At 44.0% G+C, this 20,076-nt stretch overlaps 1 protein-coding gene across 1 annotated transcript in view; it reads left to right on the top strand.

Moving 5' to 3' along the window:
* GALNT9 (polypeptide N-acetylgalactosaminyltransferase 9) overlaps positions 1 to 20,076 on the top strand; it is a 144,844-nt gene that overhangs the window by 87,436 nt on the left and 37,332 nt on the right. The window contains exon 6 of the mRNA XM_058158912.1: positions 1,500 to 1,617. Coding sequence (XP_058014895.1) covers positions 1,500 to 1,617 — 118 coding nt within the window. The remainder of the gene's footprint in view (positions 1 to 1,499; positions 1,618 to 20,076) is intronic.

Here is a 20,076-nt window from a genome sequence, read left to right as displayed (position 1 = left end):
TTTCTAGCCTGGTGCTTTAACCACTAGATCAAACTGCCGCTCCTCATTTGCCTTGTTGTTGAATGTTGCCTATTGTGCAAGAAATTTAATGGAAATGCCTTTTGCTAATTAACTCTGACCAGCCACCATGGAGGGCCCGTGTTGTATCCGTCATCTCAGCCTTCGCTGTCAAGCCTCCAACTATCTATCTGCCTCTCTGCCTCCTTGATAGAAAGCTATTTTGTGAGCGGTCCACAGTGTGAAATCAAGGATTTGAGAATTTGGCTGGATAATACTGAAAAGGAAGTCATTATGAACCGCAATAAACCTGGCAGGGGTTTTGCTGATTCAATTTATCAGCTGTCTATATAGCACGGACTGTAATGACGGTTGTTATTATTTTGATTAAAGACAAATTGATTAGACGGTTTGATGCCCCCCTGCTGGGAAAGGGCTTCTTTCTCTTTGTGTATTTTTGGGGAAAGCAGGATTAAAATCCCATTAACGGAGGTTTTACAGCCAGGGCCTAATAAACAGTAAACTCAATCATCATGAAAATAGGAGATAATAGCCTTCTAAGGCGGTAACGATCTTAGAGGTATGGATCAAGGACAGGTGAATTTAAAACCTGGGATGAGTTAGTGGTTCTTTATGAAGCTTGTCACATTTGCTTGGCCCTGTATCTGCAAGCCATAAATTGACCACCGTGGATTCATCCCCCATTTTCAAAACTTTGGAGGTCAAATTTGGACTTTCTGACGATGTTTTTGAGAAGGATATACACTCTTCCTCTTTTTAACTAAAAACGTCCTTCTCCTTCTCCTTCTCCTTTTCCTTTTCCTTCTCCCTCTCCCTCTCCCTCTCCCTCTCCCTCTCCTCCTTCTCCTTCTCCTTCTCCTTCTCCTCCTCCTCCTCCCTCTCCTCCTTCTCCCTCTCCCTCTCCCTCTCCCTCCCTCTCCTTCTCCCTCTCCCTCTGCTCCTCCTCCTCCTTCTCTTTCTCCTTCTCCATCTCCCTCTCCCCCTCCCCCTCCCTCTCCCTCTCCTTCTCCCTCCTCCTCTCCCTCTCCCTCCCTCTCCTCCTGCTCCTCCTCTCCCTCTCCTCCTCTCCTCTCCTCCTCTCCTCTCCTCCTCCTCCTCCCCTCCTCCTCCTTCTCCTTCTCCTCCTCCTCCTCCTCCTCTCCTCCTTCTCCCTCTCCTCTCCTCTCCTCCTCTCCTTCTCCCTCCTCCTCTCCTCCTCCTCCTCCTTCTCTTCTCCTTCTCCCTCTCTCCTCTCCCTCCCCTCCCCTCCCTCTCCTCTCTCCTCTCCTGCTCCTCCTCCCCTCCCTCTCCCTCTCCTCCTCTCTCCTGCTCCTCCTCTCCCTCTCTCTCCTCTCCCTCTCCTCTCCTCTCCTCTCTCCTCCCCTCCCCTCCCCCTCCTCCTCCTCCATCTTCATCTTCTTCTTCTCCTTCTCCTTCTCCTTCTCCTCCTCCTCCTCCTCCTCCTCCTCCTCCTCCTCCTGGTTCCGTCTCTGACTCAACAGGACGCCAGCCATGATTGGGTGTTCGTTTGTGGTGGATAGAGAGTACTTTGGAGAGATTGGCCTGCTTGATCCTGGCATGGAGGTTTACGGAGGAGAAAACATTGAACTCGGTATGAGGGTGAGTTGTATGTCCCTTGTCTTCATGGATTGATGTTCAGTTCAGGGAAGATCTGGAGAAATGAACTTTTCCCTGTTGACATGCTCATCACCAGCCGCAGCTCTTCCCTTGCTACCGGGTTTCCCCGAAAATAAGACCCTACCTCTCTTGCGTGTGTCACCCTGGGCCTCCTTTTCACTATCAGAGGCCTTCAGGAACTTCCTCTGCAGCCAGCAAGGCTTTCCTGAAGGCCTCTGTAGCTACAGAAGAAATGGGCCGAGGTGTGCAAGGGCTGACTGCAACTATCCAAAGGTAAGTAGTAGGGAAGCTCTACCCTCTCCATCCCCACCCTAGCTTAATTTTTACCCATGCACCCTGGAGTGGGCAGTGTCTTAATTAGGGTTTATTTTGGGGTAGGGCTTATATTGGGCGCACGTGTAAAAATCAAGCTAGGACTTACTTTCAGAGTAGGTTGTATTTTCGGGGAAACACGGTACCTAGCACCATAGCTATGATGTGAATTTCTTTGCTGGCATCTATTTGATTTCTTTACAGTGGCAATCCCAAAATTAAGGGCCCCTTCAAGTCCTTTCGTTCTTGGTGAGTTGATCAATAAATCTGTCTGCAGTGGTCAAGGCCATCGGATCCTGTATCAGAACTTGATGATGATTTGAATTTGATTCATTTGCTTTGAGGGGACTCTAATCTTCCTGTTGGTAGAAAATTAACTCCCTTAGACATGGGGTAATATCCCTTATACTGGCTGTCAGCAACCTGTGGCTCCGGAGCTGCATGCGGCTTTTTTGTCCCCCTGCTGTGGCTCCCTATTGGTTGAACCCACCACTGGCTGGCCTCACCCCTTCCAGTCACTCCTCGCCTGGCTTGAGAGAGAGAGAAGAGAGGAGAGAGAGGGGAAGAGAGAGAGGGAGAGAGAGACACACACACATACACATAGAGATACCTGTTTCCCGCAAAAAACACTAGGAGCCACAAAACCTGGGTAGGTGTGGCTGGGGTGTGTGTCATGTGACTGGGTGGGAGTGTGTGTGGGAGTGTGTGATATCCAGTTGGCCACACACACCCAGGTTTTGTGGCTCCCGGTGTTTTCTTTTCTGTGGGAAATGGGTCCAAATGTCTCTTTGAGTGTTTAAGGTTACAGACCTCTTCCTTGGACATCCATTTGTTTGGGTTTAAATTTTTATTTTATTATATAAAATACAAAAAAAAAAAAAGAGAAGAAAATAAAAGAAGAAATTAAGGGCAGGAAAGGGAATGGGAAAAGGAGGTGTGGAATACAAGGGGGAAGAGAAAAAGAAAGAGAAGAGGGCATTGACTTCCAACTCTTCCTAGCTCAGTACAAGAGAAACACACTCCAGCCTCAACTTTTTGCTTTTACACATTAATATATAACTAAACATTTCTATAACACCGAATCTTTCTAATCAACAAAACCAAGATCAAAATTTCATTTGTTTTCTTCACAAGTACACATTCCAGAAGTGATATCCAAATAAGAACATATTTTCCTCTTTAAATAAAGTAATCAAGTTAACCATTCCTGCTTTATCTTTCTTGCTATGGAAACATGTATGTGCACCTATTTGCACCTAGTAATCTTTATAAACTATGTTTACAAACTTTATAAACTTTATAAACTTCCCGAAGACCATCACTCTGCTAAACAAATAATTCCACCAACACTGTCAGACTATTTACTGAATCTGCACTACTATTAATCTTCTCATCGTTCCCATCACCAATCTCTTTCCACTTATGACTGTATGACTATAACTTGTTGCTGGCAATCCTTATGATTTATATTGATATATTGATCATCAATTGTGTTGTAAATGTTGTATCTTGATGAACGTATCTTTCTTTTATGTACACTGAGAGCATATGCACCAAGACAAATTCCTTGTGTGTCCAATCACACTTGGCCAATAAAAATTCTATTCTATTCTATTCTATTCTATTCTAAACTATCCCCATTTTTATTTACAAAGTTTATTATTTTCTTTCTAATTCTTTGGCTTTAAAAAAGTTATCTGGAAGGGTCTAGAAGACCTCCAGGGTCCCCTCCAATTCTATATAATTCTATGGGAATCGGCCAAATTCAGTGCACACTCTTAGCTGGCATGCATTATACATTTTACTTTGAGAAGAGCAACAGAAGTGACACTCTCTGCAGAAGATCTCAACAAGAAGTGAAGTGAGCCAGGAGCTCTTAGGTATTTATGTCCTCAATTTTTATGATTTTTTTTTTGGTGGCGGTTGTTAAGTGAACTCCCTAGTGATTCTCAGAGTAGATCTTTAGTAATGCAAATATGGATAGTCCTTGACTTACAACCAGTTGTTTAAGAACAAAAAAAAAATTACCCATTTGGGGAGTAGATTTGGACCTAACAGCCATGAGATTCACTTAACAACCGTTGTAGAAATTGGTTGAAAAAGTGAGATCTGGTCATGTAGTGCGTCGACTTACAACCACATGAGATCGGGTCATGTGGTGCCTCGACTTACAAACCTGTCAATCCTGGAGCCATCTTTGAGCATCTTCAGGGTTGCCACACCAGGAATCTGGTCCCAATTGTAGTTATGACTTCCTGTAAGTGCTTTAGTCAGACAAGATTCTGTCTGTAGGTGAGGAAAAATAAAGGACACGTCTCCAAAGCAACTCCGTGTTTCTTGCTTGTTCCTGAGGCCTGGCATGTAGTGAGAGAAGGATGTGTGTGTGTGTGTATGCTTTCAAGTTGAATGGTTGTTGATTTCATTTTATTTTCTTGCATGTGTGAGTGTCCTTTAACTGAAGTTTGCTTTCAAAGAAAGATTATTCACCATGGATGAAAACAACACCCCATTGAAAAAAGGAGTCCTGCGTTGCTCTGAAGTCCACTCAGGCTTCACATATTTCTTTATCAAGAAGACGGAGGAGGAGGAGGAGGAGGAAGAATTATTTACTTGGACTTCAGTAAGGCATTTGATAAAGTAGACCATAACCTACTATTAGATAAAGAGGAGGAGAAGGAAGAGGAAGAGGAGGAGGGAGGAGGAGGGAGGAGGAGGAGAAGGAGAAGGAGAAGGAAGGAGAAGAAGAAGAAGAAGAAGAAGAAGAAGAAGAAGAAGAAGAAGAAGAAGAAGAAGAAGAAGAAGAAGAAGAAGAAGAGGAGGAGGAGGAGGAGGAGGAGGAAGAGGAGGAGGAGGAGGAGGAGGAGGAGGAGGAGGAGGAGGAGGAGGAGGAGGAGGAGGAAGAGGAAGAAGAAGAAGAAGAAGAAGAAGAAGAAGAAGAAGAAGAGGAGGAGGAGGAGGAGGAGGAGGAGGAGGAGGAGGAGGAGGAGGAGGAGGAGGAAGAGGAAGAAGAAGAAGAAGAAGAAGAAGAAGAAGAAGAAGAAGAAGAAGAAGAAGAAGAAGAAGAAGAAGAAGACAAAGCTAAATCTCAGGACAATTGTGTCAAATTTTAAGCAGACTCTCCTGAGAACATGGCAGAATGCGGTGACATTCCTGGAAATTGCCAGCTTCTTTGAAAGCTCGGGGATCTGCTGCTATTTTTGCATCTCTCTCGTGTGCTTTCTACACGCAAGCGGTTTGTCCTTTGACTGCTTACAGATCTCTCTGACTTATTTATTTATTTCTTCATAAAAGGGCTGCCATCGCTTTGTTCTTGATTTGATTCCCCCCCACCCCCCCACCCCCCCACCCACCCCCGGTCTTAGAAATAATAAGATTTTGTGGTCCTTTGAACAGTCACTGCTTTGCTTCCTTCCTTCCATTTCCTTTCTTGAACGGCCTCCATTCTGCTATAACCATTTCTAATAGTCTTGCAGTTTACCTATGCTGAATTTAAACTCTGAACTGTTCCTTTTGTTGCATTAACTGATAATGTAGCAGCTTCTGAAAGCCTCAGCGTGTGCCGGATCAAATCCTCCCGCTTGAAAAGAAAGGTCACTGGCTTGCTATTCTGTTGAAAGGCACACAAGTCACTTCCATTTTGGTTAGATGAGGGCGAGCATTTTACCTATGTATGTAAGGCGTACCTCTGGCTGGTGAATGACAAGGGCAGTGACTCATTCATAGAAGAGCCAGCGTCTCTTGATGCTTCCAACCTTTATGCTTAGAACCTAGAATAAAACATTTGGAAGGGACCACGGAGGTCTTCTAATCCAGCCCCCTGCTCAAGCAGGAGACCTTACACCATTCCGGACAAATAACTGTCCAGCCTCTTCTTTAAAACCTGCAGTGATGGAGCACACACAACTAATCAGATTCCAATGATTAATTGTTCTCACTGTTAAGAAATTGGATCTTTCTTTAATGATCTTCCATCAATTAGAATGCGATGCGATGCTATGGGATGGGATGGGATGGGAAAGGAAGGGTAGGGAAGGGTAGGGAAGGGAAGGGAAGGGAATGGAATAGAATAGAATAGAAAAGAGTAGAGTAGAGTAGAGTAGAGTAGAGTAGAGTAGAGTAGGATAGGATAGGATAGGATAGGATAGGATAGGATAGGATAGGATAGGATAGGATAGGATAGGATAGGATAGCATAGCATAGCATAGCATAGCATAGCATAGAATAGAATAGAATAGAATAGAATTCTTTATTTTCTGGTGCATAAGCTCTCAGTGTACATACAAGCAACGTAATAAATCATGATCATGATCATAATCATCCTAAAAATACATTCATCAGAAATCATGAGATACAACACTCAGTGACAGTCATAGGATACTAAATATGCTATCAGCGTACATCACACTAGGATACTAAATAAAGCAATTAATATAAATCGTACAATACAAGCTATAGTCATGAGAAGATAAGGAAACGGGTAATAGGAAAGATGAGAAGAAGAATAGTACTACAGCCTTACTAGATCGATTGAGTGTTGTGGGAATTAGTTGTTTAGCAGAGGGATGGCACGGGGATTGGGGGGAAAACATTACTTCTTGTTCTGCCCTCTGGAGCTTTGGAGAATCAGTCAATCCTCTCTTTTTTGTGACAGCCCCTTGAGTACCGGAAGGCAGTTATCATCTCCTCTCTAATCCTTCTCTTTGATAGGCTAGTCATACCCAGGTCCCTCCATCGTTCATCATTCAATTTAGCCTCCACAGCCTCCCTTTATCCTCTTTGTTGCTCTTTTCCGCATTCTTTCTAGGATCTCGGCATCATTTTTGCATCACGGTGACCAGATCCGTACACAGTATTGTCCCCAAAGGTGCTTTTCTCAAGAGGCAACTGGACTTCCTGGTTTTTTCTTTGAAGATGTTTCTCTTCTCATCCAAGAAGCTTCTTCAGCTCTGACTAGATGGTGGGGGAATGGAAGGATTTATGTTCTTTGCAGGCAGCTGGTCATTTGCATCCTTTTAGAGAGTCATTGAGACACTTGGAGGTTTCTCTGTGTCCTCAGGGTCACCTGAGTAATGCACATGGGTGTGGAGCAACAGTAGTCAACAGTGAAGGGACTCAGGGCATAAAACATCCTGCAGCCAAGAAGGCTCCACACTCATTTGCACCACTCAGGTGACCCTCAAGGCACAGATAAAGTTGCCTCAATGACTCTTTAAAATGATGCAAATGCAAGCTGTCTGCAAGGAGTATAAATCCTTCCTTTCCCCACCATCCAGTCAGAGCTGAAGAAGCTTCTTGGATGAGAAGCAAAACGTCTTCAAAGAAAAACCAGGCAGTCCAGTTGCCTCTTGAGAAAAGGACCTTTGGGACAACCATGACCTGGATGATGGAAAATCTCTACAGACATTTAGCCATACAATTTGGGATGAACCCCCTTTGAATGGTGTGGGAGTAGGAATGGATTTCCAGAGGGGGAAAAAATGGCAGACTACAGGAACCAGGAGCATCACTCAGGTGACCCTGAGGACACAGACAAACCTCCAAGTAGCCTCAATGACCTTCTAAAACAGTGGTTCTCAACCTTTATAGTGCTGCGACCCCTTTAATACAATTCCCCACGATGTGGCGACTCCAACCATAAAATTATTAGCGTTTTGAATTTATCGTGCCTGAAGCCATCTTGAACTGCTTGAGGACGGAGGCATTAAAGCGGAGACTCCTCCCCTATTAAGTTTATCATGCCTGAAGCCAGATTAGGCTAGCGATTGGGAATGATTGCAGCTGGCTTGAGAGGGAGACATCAGAGCAAAGATTTCTCTCTTTTTTAATTCATCGCGCCTGAAGCCGAATTCGGCTAGCGATTTGAAGAGCCTGCAGCTGGCTTGTGGAGTCAACCATTGGAGCGCGATTCTTCGACTCGCAAGTATACTTCCCATATTTCCGATGGTCTTAGGCGACCCCTGGCAAATCGTCATTCGACCCCCAACGGGGTCCCAACTGACAGGTTGAGAACCGCTGTTCTAAAAGGATGCAAATGACCAGCTGTCTGCAAGGAGTATAAATCCTTCCATTCCCCACCATCCGGTCCGAGCTGAAGAAGCTTCTTGGGTGAGAAGTGAAACGTCTTCAGAGAAAAACCAGACAGTCCAATTGCCTCTTTTTAAAAAAAGCACCTTTGGGACAACCATGACCTGGATGACTGAGGATCTCCACAGACATTTAGCGATGTACACAGTATTCTAACGGTGCCCTCACTAAGCGCAACATAAAGAGGTATTATTAGTTTGTGTGATCTCGAAGCTATCCTTCTGTGGATACAGCCCAGGGCTCCATTGGCTGTTTGGGCAACCACAGCACTCAGTTTGCGTGAGTGGTGTTGTTGGGCCTGTAATTTCGACGCCGCACACCTTAATCACTTTTCTTGTTTTGTGGTTGGAAGGCATAATTCTTTTCCCCTTTTATATATATAAGCCATGTCTGGGTTTTTGAAATTCTGGATGTGACGCAGCGGAAGGGGGTTCCTGAGGGCAGCTCTGTTCTTTTCTTCTAGGTTGATTGGATCTGGATTAATATTTTTCTTCGGTGGATGTGACAGTCAGGTTGATATAGGAGTGCCATACCGGCTTAGCGCAAACCCTTTGAGCTTTTTAATTAAACCCAGCAGGCTGACTGTGTTCCCTTTTGAAGTTCTGCTTTCGCTTACATGTGTCCCCAGGGCTACCTTCAAAATGCCAGCGTGTGGCTGCATTCTCTTGGTCCGCCTGATAAAACATCCAGGCTTATAAATAACTAGTGCAAATCTTTCCGAGAGTTTGGGAGGTGTGCGGGGTATGTGTGTGAGTGGCGGGGGGGGGGGACGCACCGATTTAATGCTCGGGCTGCTAATCTTTAATTTGAAAGGCTGGAACCCTACGAAGAGCCGGCGTTGCCTTTCTGAATCACAAAGTAGCATTTGAAGCATTAGAGAAACTGATCGGGCTCAGAAAGTTGGGCTTTGAGGAATTAGTGACCGCAGGCATGGAAATCGTGTAGAAGCAGGACCTCACAGGTGGGATCCTTCACCGGGGATTCCTGCAACTGATCCCTTAAATCCTATAGAGGTGGCAGCATGCACAAATGGTAAAAAAGAGGGAATTCGTACTCCTACAAGACTTAGGAAGCCAAAAGATCCACAGGGGCCGGAATAGCTCAGGCTGTTAAGAAGCCTGTTATTAGAACACAGAGCCTGCAATTACTGCAGGTTCAAGCCCGGCCCAAGGTTGACTCAGCCTTCCATCCTTTATAAGGTAGGTAAAATGAGGACCCAGATTGTTGGGGGGGCAATAAGTTGACTTTGTAAAAAAATATACAAATAGAATGAGACTATTGCCTTATACACTGTAAGCCGCCCTGAGTCTTCGGAGAAGGGCGGGATATAAATGTAAACAACAAAAAATAAAAAAAATATATATAAAAAAAGTACTCATTGCTTAGAATAGAATAGAAAAAAGGATAGGATAGGATAGGATGGGAGGGGAGGGGAGGGGAGGGGAGGGGATAGACTAGACTAGACTAGACTAGACTAGACTAGACTAGACTAGACTAGACTAAACTAGACTAGATTAGTTAGTAGAATAGAATAGAATAGAATAGAATAGAATAGAATAGAATAGAATAGAATAGAATAGAATTCTTTATTGGCCTTTGTTGGACACACAAGGAATTTGTCTTCGGTGCATAAGCTCTCAGTGTACATAAAAGGAAAGATACGTTCATCAAGAATCATATGATACAACACTTAGTGATAGTCATAGGATACTAAATAAGCATACTAGGAAACTAAATAAAACAATATAAATCATAAAGATGCAAGCAACAAGGTTATAGTCATAAGTAGGAGGAGGTAGGTAATAGGAAGGATGAGAAGAAGAATAGTAATACAGTCTTAGCAAGAGAATGTACAAGTTGGAAATGTACTAAGGGAGTAGACCTACAGGTAATCCTCGACTTACAAGAGTTCATTTAGTGATCGTTCGAATTTACAACAGCACTGATAGAAGTGACCTATGACCGTTTTTCACACTTATGACCATTGAAGCATCCCCATGGTCATGTGAACAAAATTCAGATGTTTGTCGGTTCATACTTATGATGGCTGCAGAGCCCTGGTCAGAAGGCCCTTTTGCGACCTTCTGACAAGCAAAACCAGATTCCCTTAACAACCATTTCACTAACTTCACCACTGCAGTGATTCAGTCAACAACTGTGGCAAGAAATAGGACAACATTCGCTTAACAACTGTCTCATTTACCAACAGAAATTCCGGGCTGAATTGTAGTCGTAAGTTGAGAACTACCTGTACTGTAAAGATTCTTCTAGCAAGACTACCATGCCCTCCCAATTGTTCTATGTTGGTGTGGAATATGGTGAAATTAGTCTATCTTAAGTCATATTCCATTTCTGAAGATTTCATGGTCGTATCCCGACAGGATATGGAGCAACAATAGAGAAGTGATTTATCATTGCTTTCTTCTAGGATTTTTTAAATTTTTTAAATATGTTCTTGGGGTCTCCCTTGCAGTACTAATCAGACTGGGCCCAGTTTAACTTTTCATGATCAGTTTTGACTAGATGCTGCTACTTAGCTCAACAACTAGTGCGCTCCCATAGGGAGGTTCTCCTCAGGGTGCCGTCGGCCAGTCAATGTCGGCTGGCGGCGCCCAGGGGGAGGGCCTTCTCTATGGGGGCACCAACCCTCTGGAACAAGTTACCACCAGGTATCCGTCAACTCCCTGATCTTCGGACCTTTCGACGCGAGCTGAAAACATTTTTGTTTCACCGTGCAGGACTGGCCTAGTGGGGTTTTAATAAGGGGTTTTATTGGTTTTAAGTTCTTCAACCAACTCTAAATTTCCCTTTTAAACTGGTCCTAAAAATTGTACTAACTGTCTTTACTTTGGCTGTAAACCGCCCTGAGTCCTTTGGGAGAAGGGCGGTATAGAAATTGAAATAATAAATAAATAAATAAACTACTTATGAAAGTCTCACGCATCTTGAAGCAGAAGCTGGATGGTGCTGTCCATGGTACTGAACCTAGTGCTGTCCATGGTACTGAACCTGGGTACTTCAATGCACTTCCATCCATTGGTTTTTGATGCGTTCTTTCATTTAAATGGTTTCTGCTCTGGATGACTAAAACTCTTCTGGATAAGATACAAGGTCCTAGGAACTTACAGGAAGTCACAAAGCCCAATCAGTAGTAAATATCAAAACACTAATTTGGAAAGTGTCAGCACTTACAATTCTCCAGGCTGTTCTCTTCTCAGACAGCGAGTCCAAACGAAGGAAGAAATTTGATTAGAACTCAGGCAAGGAAGGAAGAAAGGGTATATTAAGAGTATGCTCTGTTTCACAAATAACTGATTTTCCAACAGTTTTTTTTTTAGATCACACAACGCAACAGTGCTGCTACTGTTTTTAGAAGGTGCTGTCTCAATAAATGCTAATTTTCTGAGCAGCTTTTTCTGCGGGGTTAACTCTGACATCTTTTAGAACAGAGCCATCTCGTTTGTAAGGGCAATTGTTTGCTGAGAATATTAACTTAATATCCTGACATTCAAAAACTTGCCTTGCCTAATAGCAGAAATTAAAAAGAAAAAAAGAAAACCAAGATGAGTTTCCATCTTTTCAAAATTAATTCCATCTGGAACGACTCTGTGTGCGCTACACAAATGCATCTGAGTACAGTTTGCATGCTGTATATCACAGATCTTGGTGCGCTTAGACAGTTCTTCAAAAATAGCTGGAATAAACAAAAACAGCTAAAAATGTACTGTAGCCTAGTTTACATATAATTAATAGCAAGGTGAGTTCTCATCTGTTCTCCAATTTCTGTATCTTATTCCTGCAATTTTAGGATAGTAATTTATAGCTTCAGGCAAAGAACGATAATTGGGCAGAAGCATAGGAGGTTGAAGAATTTAATTAAAAAAAATGTTTTCATTACTTCCTCCAACAGGAGGGCTATGCTATTTCATTACAGAGTTGGATGGAAGTTTGAAGGTCGTCTTACTCAATGGCGGAAACCCTCAACAGTTGTGCCAACATGCAATCTTTACCATAGAAGTCCTCTAAACAACACGTAGAACGTAATACGTGTTGTTAAGCAAATTAAAGACCCAAAAAACACGGTGTGTATTAAGCACTAAGAAATGTAATTCACAAAAAATTAATACTAATTTTAAAAAAGAGGTCCGTTAAAAACCTTCTTGCTTTTTTTTTTTTGCTTCACTTACTTTCCCTAAGGTAAAGGTAAAGGTTCCCCTCACACATGCTAGTCGTTCCTGACTCTAGGGGGCGGTGCTCATCTCCGTTTCAAAGCCAAAGAGCCAGCACTGTCCGAAGACGTCTCCGTGGTCATGTGGCCGGCATGACTCAACACCAAAGGCGCATGGAACGCTGTTCCCTTCTCACCAAAGGTGGTCCCTATTTTTTCTACTTGCATTTTTATGTGCTTTCAAAACTGCTAGGTTGGCAGAAGCTGGGACAAGTAACGGGAGCTCACCCCGTTACACGGCAGCACTAGGGATTCGAACCGCGGAGCTGCCGACCTTTCGATCGACAAGCTCAACGTCCTAGCCCCTGAGCCACCGCATCCCTTAACTTTCCATACCAGTTCGCAAATGTGAGTGTGCACCACCTCTGTGCATGCACACGACCTTTTGCACATATGCAGTAGTCGGGCATTACATCCAGGCGGGTTGGCCGAGCTTCCCGCAGTCACTGCTACCAGTTCGTGTGACCTAGATAGAATCAGCCGAATCCCACCACTGATGCGATCACCCCAAAGGAATCCTCAAGACCGCACAGTACAGGCAGTCCTCGATGTACGGCCACAACAGACCCCCAAAATTTCCATGGCTAAGCAAGCCAGTTGTCAAGTGAGTTTTTGCCCCATCTTACCACCTTTCTTAGGGTGACGTGGTGGCTTAGTGGCTAAGACCGTGAGCTTATCAATCGAAAAATCGGCAGTTCAGCGGTTCGAATCCCTAGTGCCATGTAATGGGGTGAGCTCCCGTGACTTGTCCCAGCTTCTGCCAACCTAGCAGTTCGAAAGCACGTAAAAAATGGAAGTAGAAAAATAGAGACCACTTTTGGTGGGAAGTTAACAGCGTTCTGTGCGCCTTTGGTGTTGAGTCATGCCGACCACATGACCACGGAGACGTCTTCGGACAGCGCTGGCTCTTCGGCTTTGAAACGGAGATGAGCACCGCCCCCTAGAGTCGGGAACGACTAGCACATATGTGCGAGGGGAACCTTTACCTTTTTACCACCTTTCTTGCCACCATACTTAAGGGAATCACTGCAGCTGTTAAGTGAGTCACATGTTTGTTAAGTGAATCTGGCTTTCCCCCTTGACTTTGCTTGTCAGAAAGTAGCAAAAGGGGATTGCATGATCCCGGAACACTGCAACCGTCACAAATACCTGCTAGTTGCCAAGCTTCCGAATGATGATTGCATGATTGTGGGGATGCTTCAATGGTCGTAAATGTGAAACACAGTCAAAGGTCAATTTTTTCTGTGCCGTTGCAACTTTGAACAGCCACTAAATCATCATCTTCTTTTAACGACCCCATAATCCCCTGTGGGGTGGAGTCTGGGCAACTGAATGGAGCTGTTTACTGGCTGGATGCCCTTCCTGTCCCCAATGCGGAGTTTTGTTCAGCAGATATAATCTCATTGTGCCCAGAGAGAGAAATATCTGTCTCTACCTAGGATCGAACTCACAGCCTCCTGATTGTGAGGCAAGAGCTCCACCTCTAGGCCACTACACCACTCTTTGAACAGTCACTAAATGAATGGCTATAAGTCAAGGACTCCCTGCATATGGGTGATCTATGGTGTCAGCGGGTACATACCCGTTCCTCTTGAGTACACACCTTTCAATATTTCCCCTCTCCGAGAAATCTGTGGACACACACAGCACAATGAGTGATGTGTTTTCGGCCCTGCTGGATGAGTCAGGTCACACCCCTCTTGGTGATAGTACAAGTTGATGAAGATGGATGGAGAAAGCTATTGTTGATGAAGGCATTATGCAAGCCACATCAATCCGGAGATATTTTTATGCTCTGGAAGAACATCCAGGCTAGGTTGTGGCCATAATTAGCTCTTTAAAATGAGAATGTGGAATGTGCCACCCTCGGGGTATCCCACTTTCTCCTTGCCAGCATGGGAGTCAGCTTTAAATCCTTCTTTGAAGCTGGCAGCGCTATTATGATCGAAATGACAGGCAAACCTGCACATCCTACCACTGCAGCCAAAATCAATGACATTCCTCCAGGCCAAACATTAATTTATAGCGCCGCCACGTGAGTGTGTCATTCTGCTAATGAATCCTCCAGCGAGCGTAGGTGTGCTGAACAACAAAGACGAATACCCATGTGTGTGCAGGCATAATATAGATTTATGGCCTTGGTGGCTCCTGCAGTTTAGCTCGTAGACCAGGCATTTTGATGCAATTTTGCAGGTAAGCTGTTTGCATTCTGATGGACGCCTGCTTTTCAGCTCGGCGGGGAGTGGATCAGAAGGTATAAGAAAAGGTCATGGATCTTTTTCTTGAACTCATCTTTGGCTGAATTATTAGCCTGGCTTTTGATTGTGGCAATTGATGAGTTATATTTTAAGTTACATTCCTTTAATACATGATATAGTTACATTAACGTGTTTATTTTTCAAGGCTCTGAATGTTAGGCTCCAAACCAAGAAGGACGTCCCACCAAAAGTTTGACATTCAAATTGAACCTCGAAGAGTTTGAGTTTTGGGCTTGCGAAACTATGTGCCTAAGTTAATTTCTTAACTTCTTATAGCACTAGCACTTAGACTTATATACCGCTTCACCGTGCTTTCTAGCCTCTCTAAGCGGTTTACAGAGTCAGCCTCTTGCCCTCAGAAGGAAGGAGGTCTGAATCAACTTTGAGCCTGGTGAGATTTGAACTGCCAAAGTGCAGGAAGCTGGCAGCAAAGTAGCCTGCAGTACTGCACTCTAACCACTGTGCCATCATGGCTCATAATTTCTTAAGCCTATTCTGACAATCCTGTAGTTGAGTGAATCTGGCAGGCCCGAAACAAAGGTTGGCATGTGACAATTCATTCAAGCTGAGGTCCTTATTGTTTCCCACTTATAGACAAAATCTTGACAGGCTGAACACTTAATTGTCTGCTTCTACAATATACTCTGTATAATATACTATTAGGAAGAGGCTGTCTTCACCTTCTTTCTCTCGCACGTAATATCTGGGTTGCATCTTACTTTTCTGAAATGCACCTCCCTCCCTCCCTCCTATGGATTCACTTCCTTACTACATTCCATCACATTACCCATGGACTTCAACTCCCAGAATTCTTCAGCCACCATGTGTGGACTTCAATTCCCAGAATTCCTCAGTCACTATGTGTCAGGACCCAAACCCAGGACATGTGGTGATTCGTCAAAGCTAAGTTATTTATTGTTTCAAACCTATAGACAGAATCTTGCCAGAATAAACACTCAATTATATTACATCCATAATATAATGTGGAAACTGTTAAGGAGAGGCTGTCTTCACTACTTTCCCTCACACATAATATCCAGGCTGAGTTGCCTCTTATTCCCCTGGAACAGCCCCGCACACACACACACACACACACACACACACACAGACACACACAGACACCCCATGGCAAACCACTTTCAAAATCTTGTCAAGAAAACTTCAGGAACTAATCCTGGCAAGACCCAGGAATCAAACCTCACTTAAAGGCACCCTCTTCCCCACCCACCCCCGACAAATATCTGCAGGATAGCCTTTGGGGAAAAGAAGCAAAAATTGTCCTTGAGCATCTACTCCTAATTTCCCATCAATGGGTAGATTTTACTCGACTCTTCCAAACGTTTGCCCTTGGGCTGGATTTAGTCGATCAAGCAGTTCAGTCAAATGAATCGAGAACCATCTTGAGCCTTAAGCATTGATGATGAAAAATCCATTTTCGCATTGTCCTTCTGTTTGGGTAAAAAGAACTAAAATGAGAGGTACCCAAATTTACACCTGGCAGTTTTGTGAGCGGTGAAATTCAACGCTCCTTTTGATTTCCCACAGTCTGGTACTTCTCCTTTTCCCTCCTGTCTTTCATCTCCAGCAAATTCCCAAGAATTCAATTGTATCTCTCATTTCTGCTTAAGTGCAAGCTACTTTGGTAACCTTTCTGATCAATCCAGGCTAATTAAAAGAGTAATTTGCCTCCCTCCCGCTCACTCTTTTTAAGCCAATTTACCTTTCCAGGACTGCGTGAATGCCAGCTGTATGACTAATAATCAGCCAACTTTCATAGAGCCAATTAAGAGAAAATGAATCAGGAGAACCCATTAAGCTCGATAAAGGCCAATATGAAATAAAAGAGTTGACTTTCCCCCTTATTAAAACTTCAAAGCTGGGCAGAACATGGGCTTGCACTTGAGAAATGAGCAGTGTCCCACTCCATTCAAAACCATCATGTTCTCCATTTTTCTTGTCCTTCTGTTCACCTGTCCTTTGGCCAATTAAAGCTTGATTTGCCAAAAGAAAAAATTATATGGTGGGGGGGGGAAAATCACCCAGTTGATTTTTCAAGCATGTGCAATTACTCTATATCGAAAAGTTCTTTGCTGTTCCTTTTTCCCCTCTTCCGTTGATGGTCTTCTGCTTTTCCTCCGACCAGGATATTTTGGGCTGCAATATTTGTGCCCTAGTAAGCCCAAGCTTTGAATACGGCAACTTGGCAACTCCTATTTGATGTTGGGTGGTCTCAAATAAGCCCAGCAGATTAAGAACTTCGGTGGGAGGTGAGTGGTGAATCCAACAATGGTACGATATCCTGGGAAGTCGGGAGGAGGAGGAGGAGGAGGAGGAGGAGGAGGAGGAGGAGGAGGAGGAGGAGGAGGAGGAGGAGAAGGAGAAGGAGAAGGAGAAGGAGAAGGAGAAGGAGAAGGAGAAGAAATAATAATCTATAATGGAAAGAGAAGAAAAGGATGACTAGTAGCCAGTTTGGTCTAGTAGTGAAGTCATCAGGTTAGGAACAAGGAGACCATGAGTTCTAGTTCCACTTAGGCAGGAAAGCTGGCTGGATGACTTTAGATCAATCACCAGGAATCAGTGAGTTCTAGTTCTGCCTTAGCCATGTAAGCCAGCTGGGTGATCTTGGGCCAGTCCCCTTCTCTCAACATGAGGTTGTTGTGTGAAAAATAGAAGGAGGAAATTGTGTTTGCCTTCTTGTGTTTGTTGTAAAAACAATAAAGGCAAGATACAACAAACAATATATAAGGATATATTGGTTGCCAAAATTGCAATAGCACTAGCACTTAGACTTATATACCACTTCACAGTGCTTTGCAGCCCTGTCTAAGTGGTTTACGGAATCAGCCTATTGCCCCCAACGATCTGGGGCAATCCTCATTTTATCTACCTCAGAAGGATGGGAGGACTGAGTCAACCTTGAGCCAGTCAGAATCAAACCCCTGGCAGTCAGCAGAATTAGCCTGCAATCCTGCATTCTAACCACTGTGCCATCACAGGCTCACAATGTTGGGTCCATTATGGGAAGACTTACAGGACCAGTTTGGAGACACATTGTCCTTGATAAAAGCTATGTGGTCCTTAAGGACTGACACCAACTTGATGGCACTCCGGCCTTTAAAGGCGATTAAACATGCAGGACCCACCACCCACTCTAGTTGTGGGGATAGAGCAAATTTTTAGAGTTCTGCTTGATCATATGGGCTGGGCAGGAGATAGTGTGCTAATGTCCACCAAGCTTCATCACTGAAGCTACTATACTAATGTCCCCCAAGCTTCAACACTGACGCTACTGTGCTAATGTCCCCCAAGCTTCAACACTGAAGCTACTATACTAATGTCCACCAAGCTTCATCACTAACATTTCTGTGCTAATGTCCACCAAGCTTCATCGCTGAAGCTACTGTGCTAATGTCCACCAAGCTTCAACGCTGAAGCTACTGTGCTAATGTCCACAAGCTTCATCACTGAAGCTACTGTGCTAATGTCCACCAAGCTTCAACACTGAAGCTACTGTGCTAATGTCCACCAAGCTTCATCGCTGAAGCTACTGTGCTAATGTTCCACCAAGCTTCAACACTGAAGCTACTGTGCTAATGTTCCACAAAGCTTCAACACTGAAGCTACTGTGCTAATGTCCACCAAGCTTCATCGCTGAAGCTACTGTGCTAATGTCCATCAAGCTTCATCGCTGAAGCTACTGTGCTAATGTCCACCAAGCTTCAACACTGGAGCTACTGTGCTAATGTCCGCCAAGCTTCATCGCTGAAGCTACTGTGTAATGTCCACCAAGCTTCATCGCTGAAGCTACTGTGTAATGTCCACCAAGCTTCATCGCTGAAGCTACTGTGCTAATGTCCACCAAGCTTCAACACTGAAGCTACTGTGCTAATGTCCACCAAGCTTCAACACTGGAGGCTTTTAAGAAAAGACTGGACAGCCACCTATCTGAAATGGAACGGGGTCTCCTGCTTGAGCAGGGGGCTTGGCTAGAAGACCTCCAAAGTCCCTTCCAGCTCTATTCTGATTGAAGCCAGGTCCAATGGATTACTGTCTTCTTTAGAACCTTCTTTTCTAAACCTTCTCTAGAAGGTTTTAACTCATTTGGGTGAGCTTCCATCCCCCCTCCCCTGCTTGATGAACTGATGAAGCTTCTTGGATGAGAAGCAAAACGTTTTCTTCTTCCTCAAGGGAAAACAGCCCAGTTGGGGGCTGCACCTTTGAGGATGGGGGGGAAGCACCTTTGAGACAACTCATTTGGATCTTAGAATTTGCAATCATGTGCCCCTTTTCACAAGTATCTGAACCCTACCCTACCTCTACAGGACTGCATCATTGACTGGATGTGTCAAAATTGAAAACAGAAGTGTGCAAAGAAAAATAATAATAACATTTCTTTCTAGATTTTTTTTTCTCCTTTGTATTTGATTCAATGGCTAAGATGCTGAGCTTGTCAATCGAAAGGCGAGCAGTTCAGCAGTTCGAATCCCTAGTGCTGCCGCGTAACCTAGCAGTTCGAAAGCACTTCAAAAATGCAAGTAGAAAAATAGGGACCACTTTTGGTGGGATGGTAACAGCGTTTCGTGCGCCTTTGGCGTTGTGTCATGACCACAGAGACGTCTTCTGACAGCGCTGGCTCTTCGGCTTTGAAATGGAGATGAGCACCACCCCCTAGAGTTGGGAACGACTAGCACGTATGTGCAAGGGGAACCTTTACCTTTATTTGATTCATAAAAAGTATGTCCCAAATGAGGTGCCTCCAGACGCATCTTCCTTATATCTCATTGTGTCTGGGAACTTCCAATAACTTCATTATTACCTTAATTTAATAGCGCTCCAGGGCACTTTGGAAATGTAAGTTGCAACTCTGAAAACTTTTTCCTTGAGGTAAAATCGGATCCCAAAAGGGAAGGAAGAAAGTGTCTTGCGTGTGTGAATGCTGAAAACCCGCACACCAAAGCTTTTCAAAAGCCAGATTTTCCTTTAAGGTGACATGTCTATTAATAACGCTGAAGCTATCGGAGGAAAACAGACCCCTGTTATTAGTGACTGGGAAACCTTTTCAAAAGCTCCATTCATCATCCGAAATAATTTACTAAATGGCCTGTGATTGAAACGGTTAATTAACTGGTGCAAACCTTATTGGCCATTTTTTTTCTTTTTCTCTTTTTCTCTTTTTGCTTCATCCAGGAGCAAAACCACAGAGGAAAAGACTGTAAGGAGTTGAAGGGGAAAAAAAATAGAGGCGGGTGTGTGTGTGTGTGTGTGTGAGAGAGAGAGAGAGAGAGAGAGAGAGAATTGTGAGGGCCCAGGGTTAGAGATAAACACCAGGTATAATCAAAGCTGCAGAAACGACATGCAAATTAAAAGAAAAAGTGGACTTAATGTTGTTAATAGGACGCGGTGGCTCAGTGGCTAAGACGCTGAGCTTGTCAATCGAAAGGTTGGCAGTTCAGTGGTTCAAATCCCTAGTGCTGCGTAATGGGGTGAGCTCCCGTGACTGGTCCCAGCTTCTGCCAACCTAGCAGATCGAAAGCACGTAAAAAAGCAAGTAGAAAAATT

Source organism: Ahaetulla prasina, chromosome 15 (genome assembly GCF_028640845.1).
Source record: "Ahaetulla prasina isolate Xishuangbanna chromosome 15, ASM2864084v1, whole genome shotgun sequence".
In the NCBI taxonomy this organism is placed as follows: Eukaryota; Metazoa; Chordata; class Lepidosauria; order Squamata; family Colubridae; genus Ahaetulla; species Ahaetulla prasina.
This window is presented reverse-complemented; position numbering and strand designations above follow the sequence as displayed.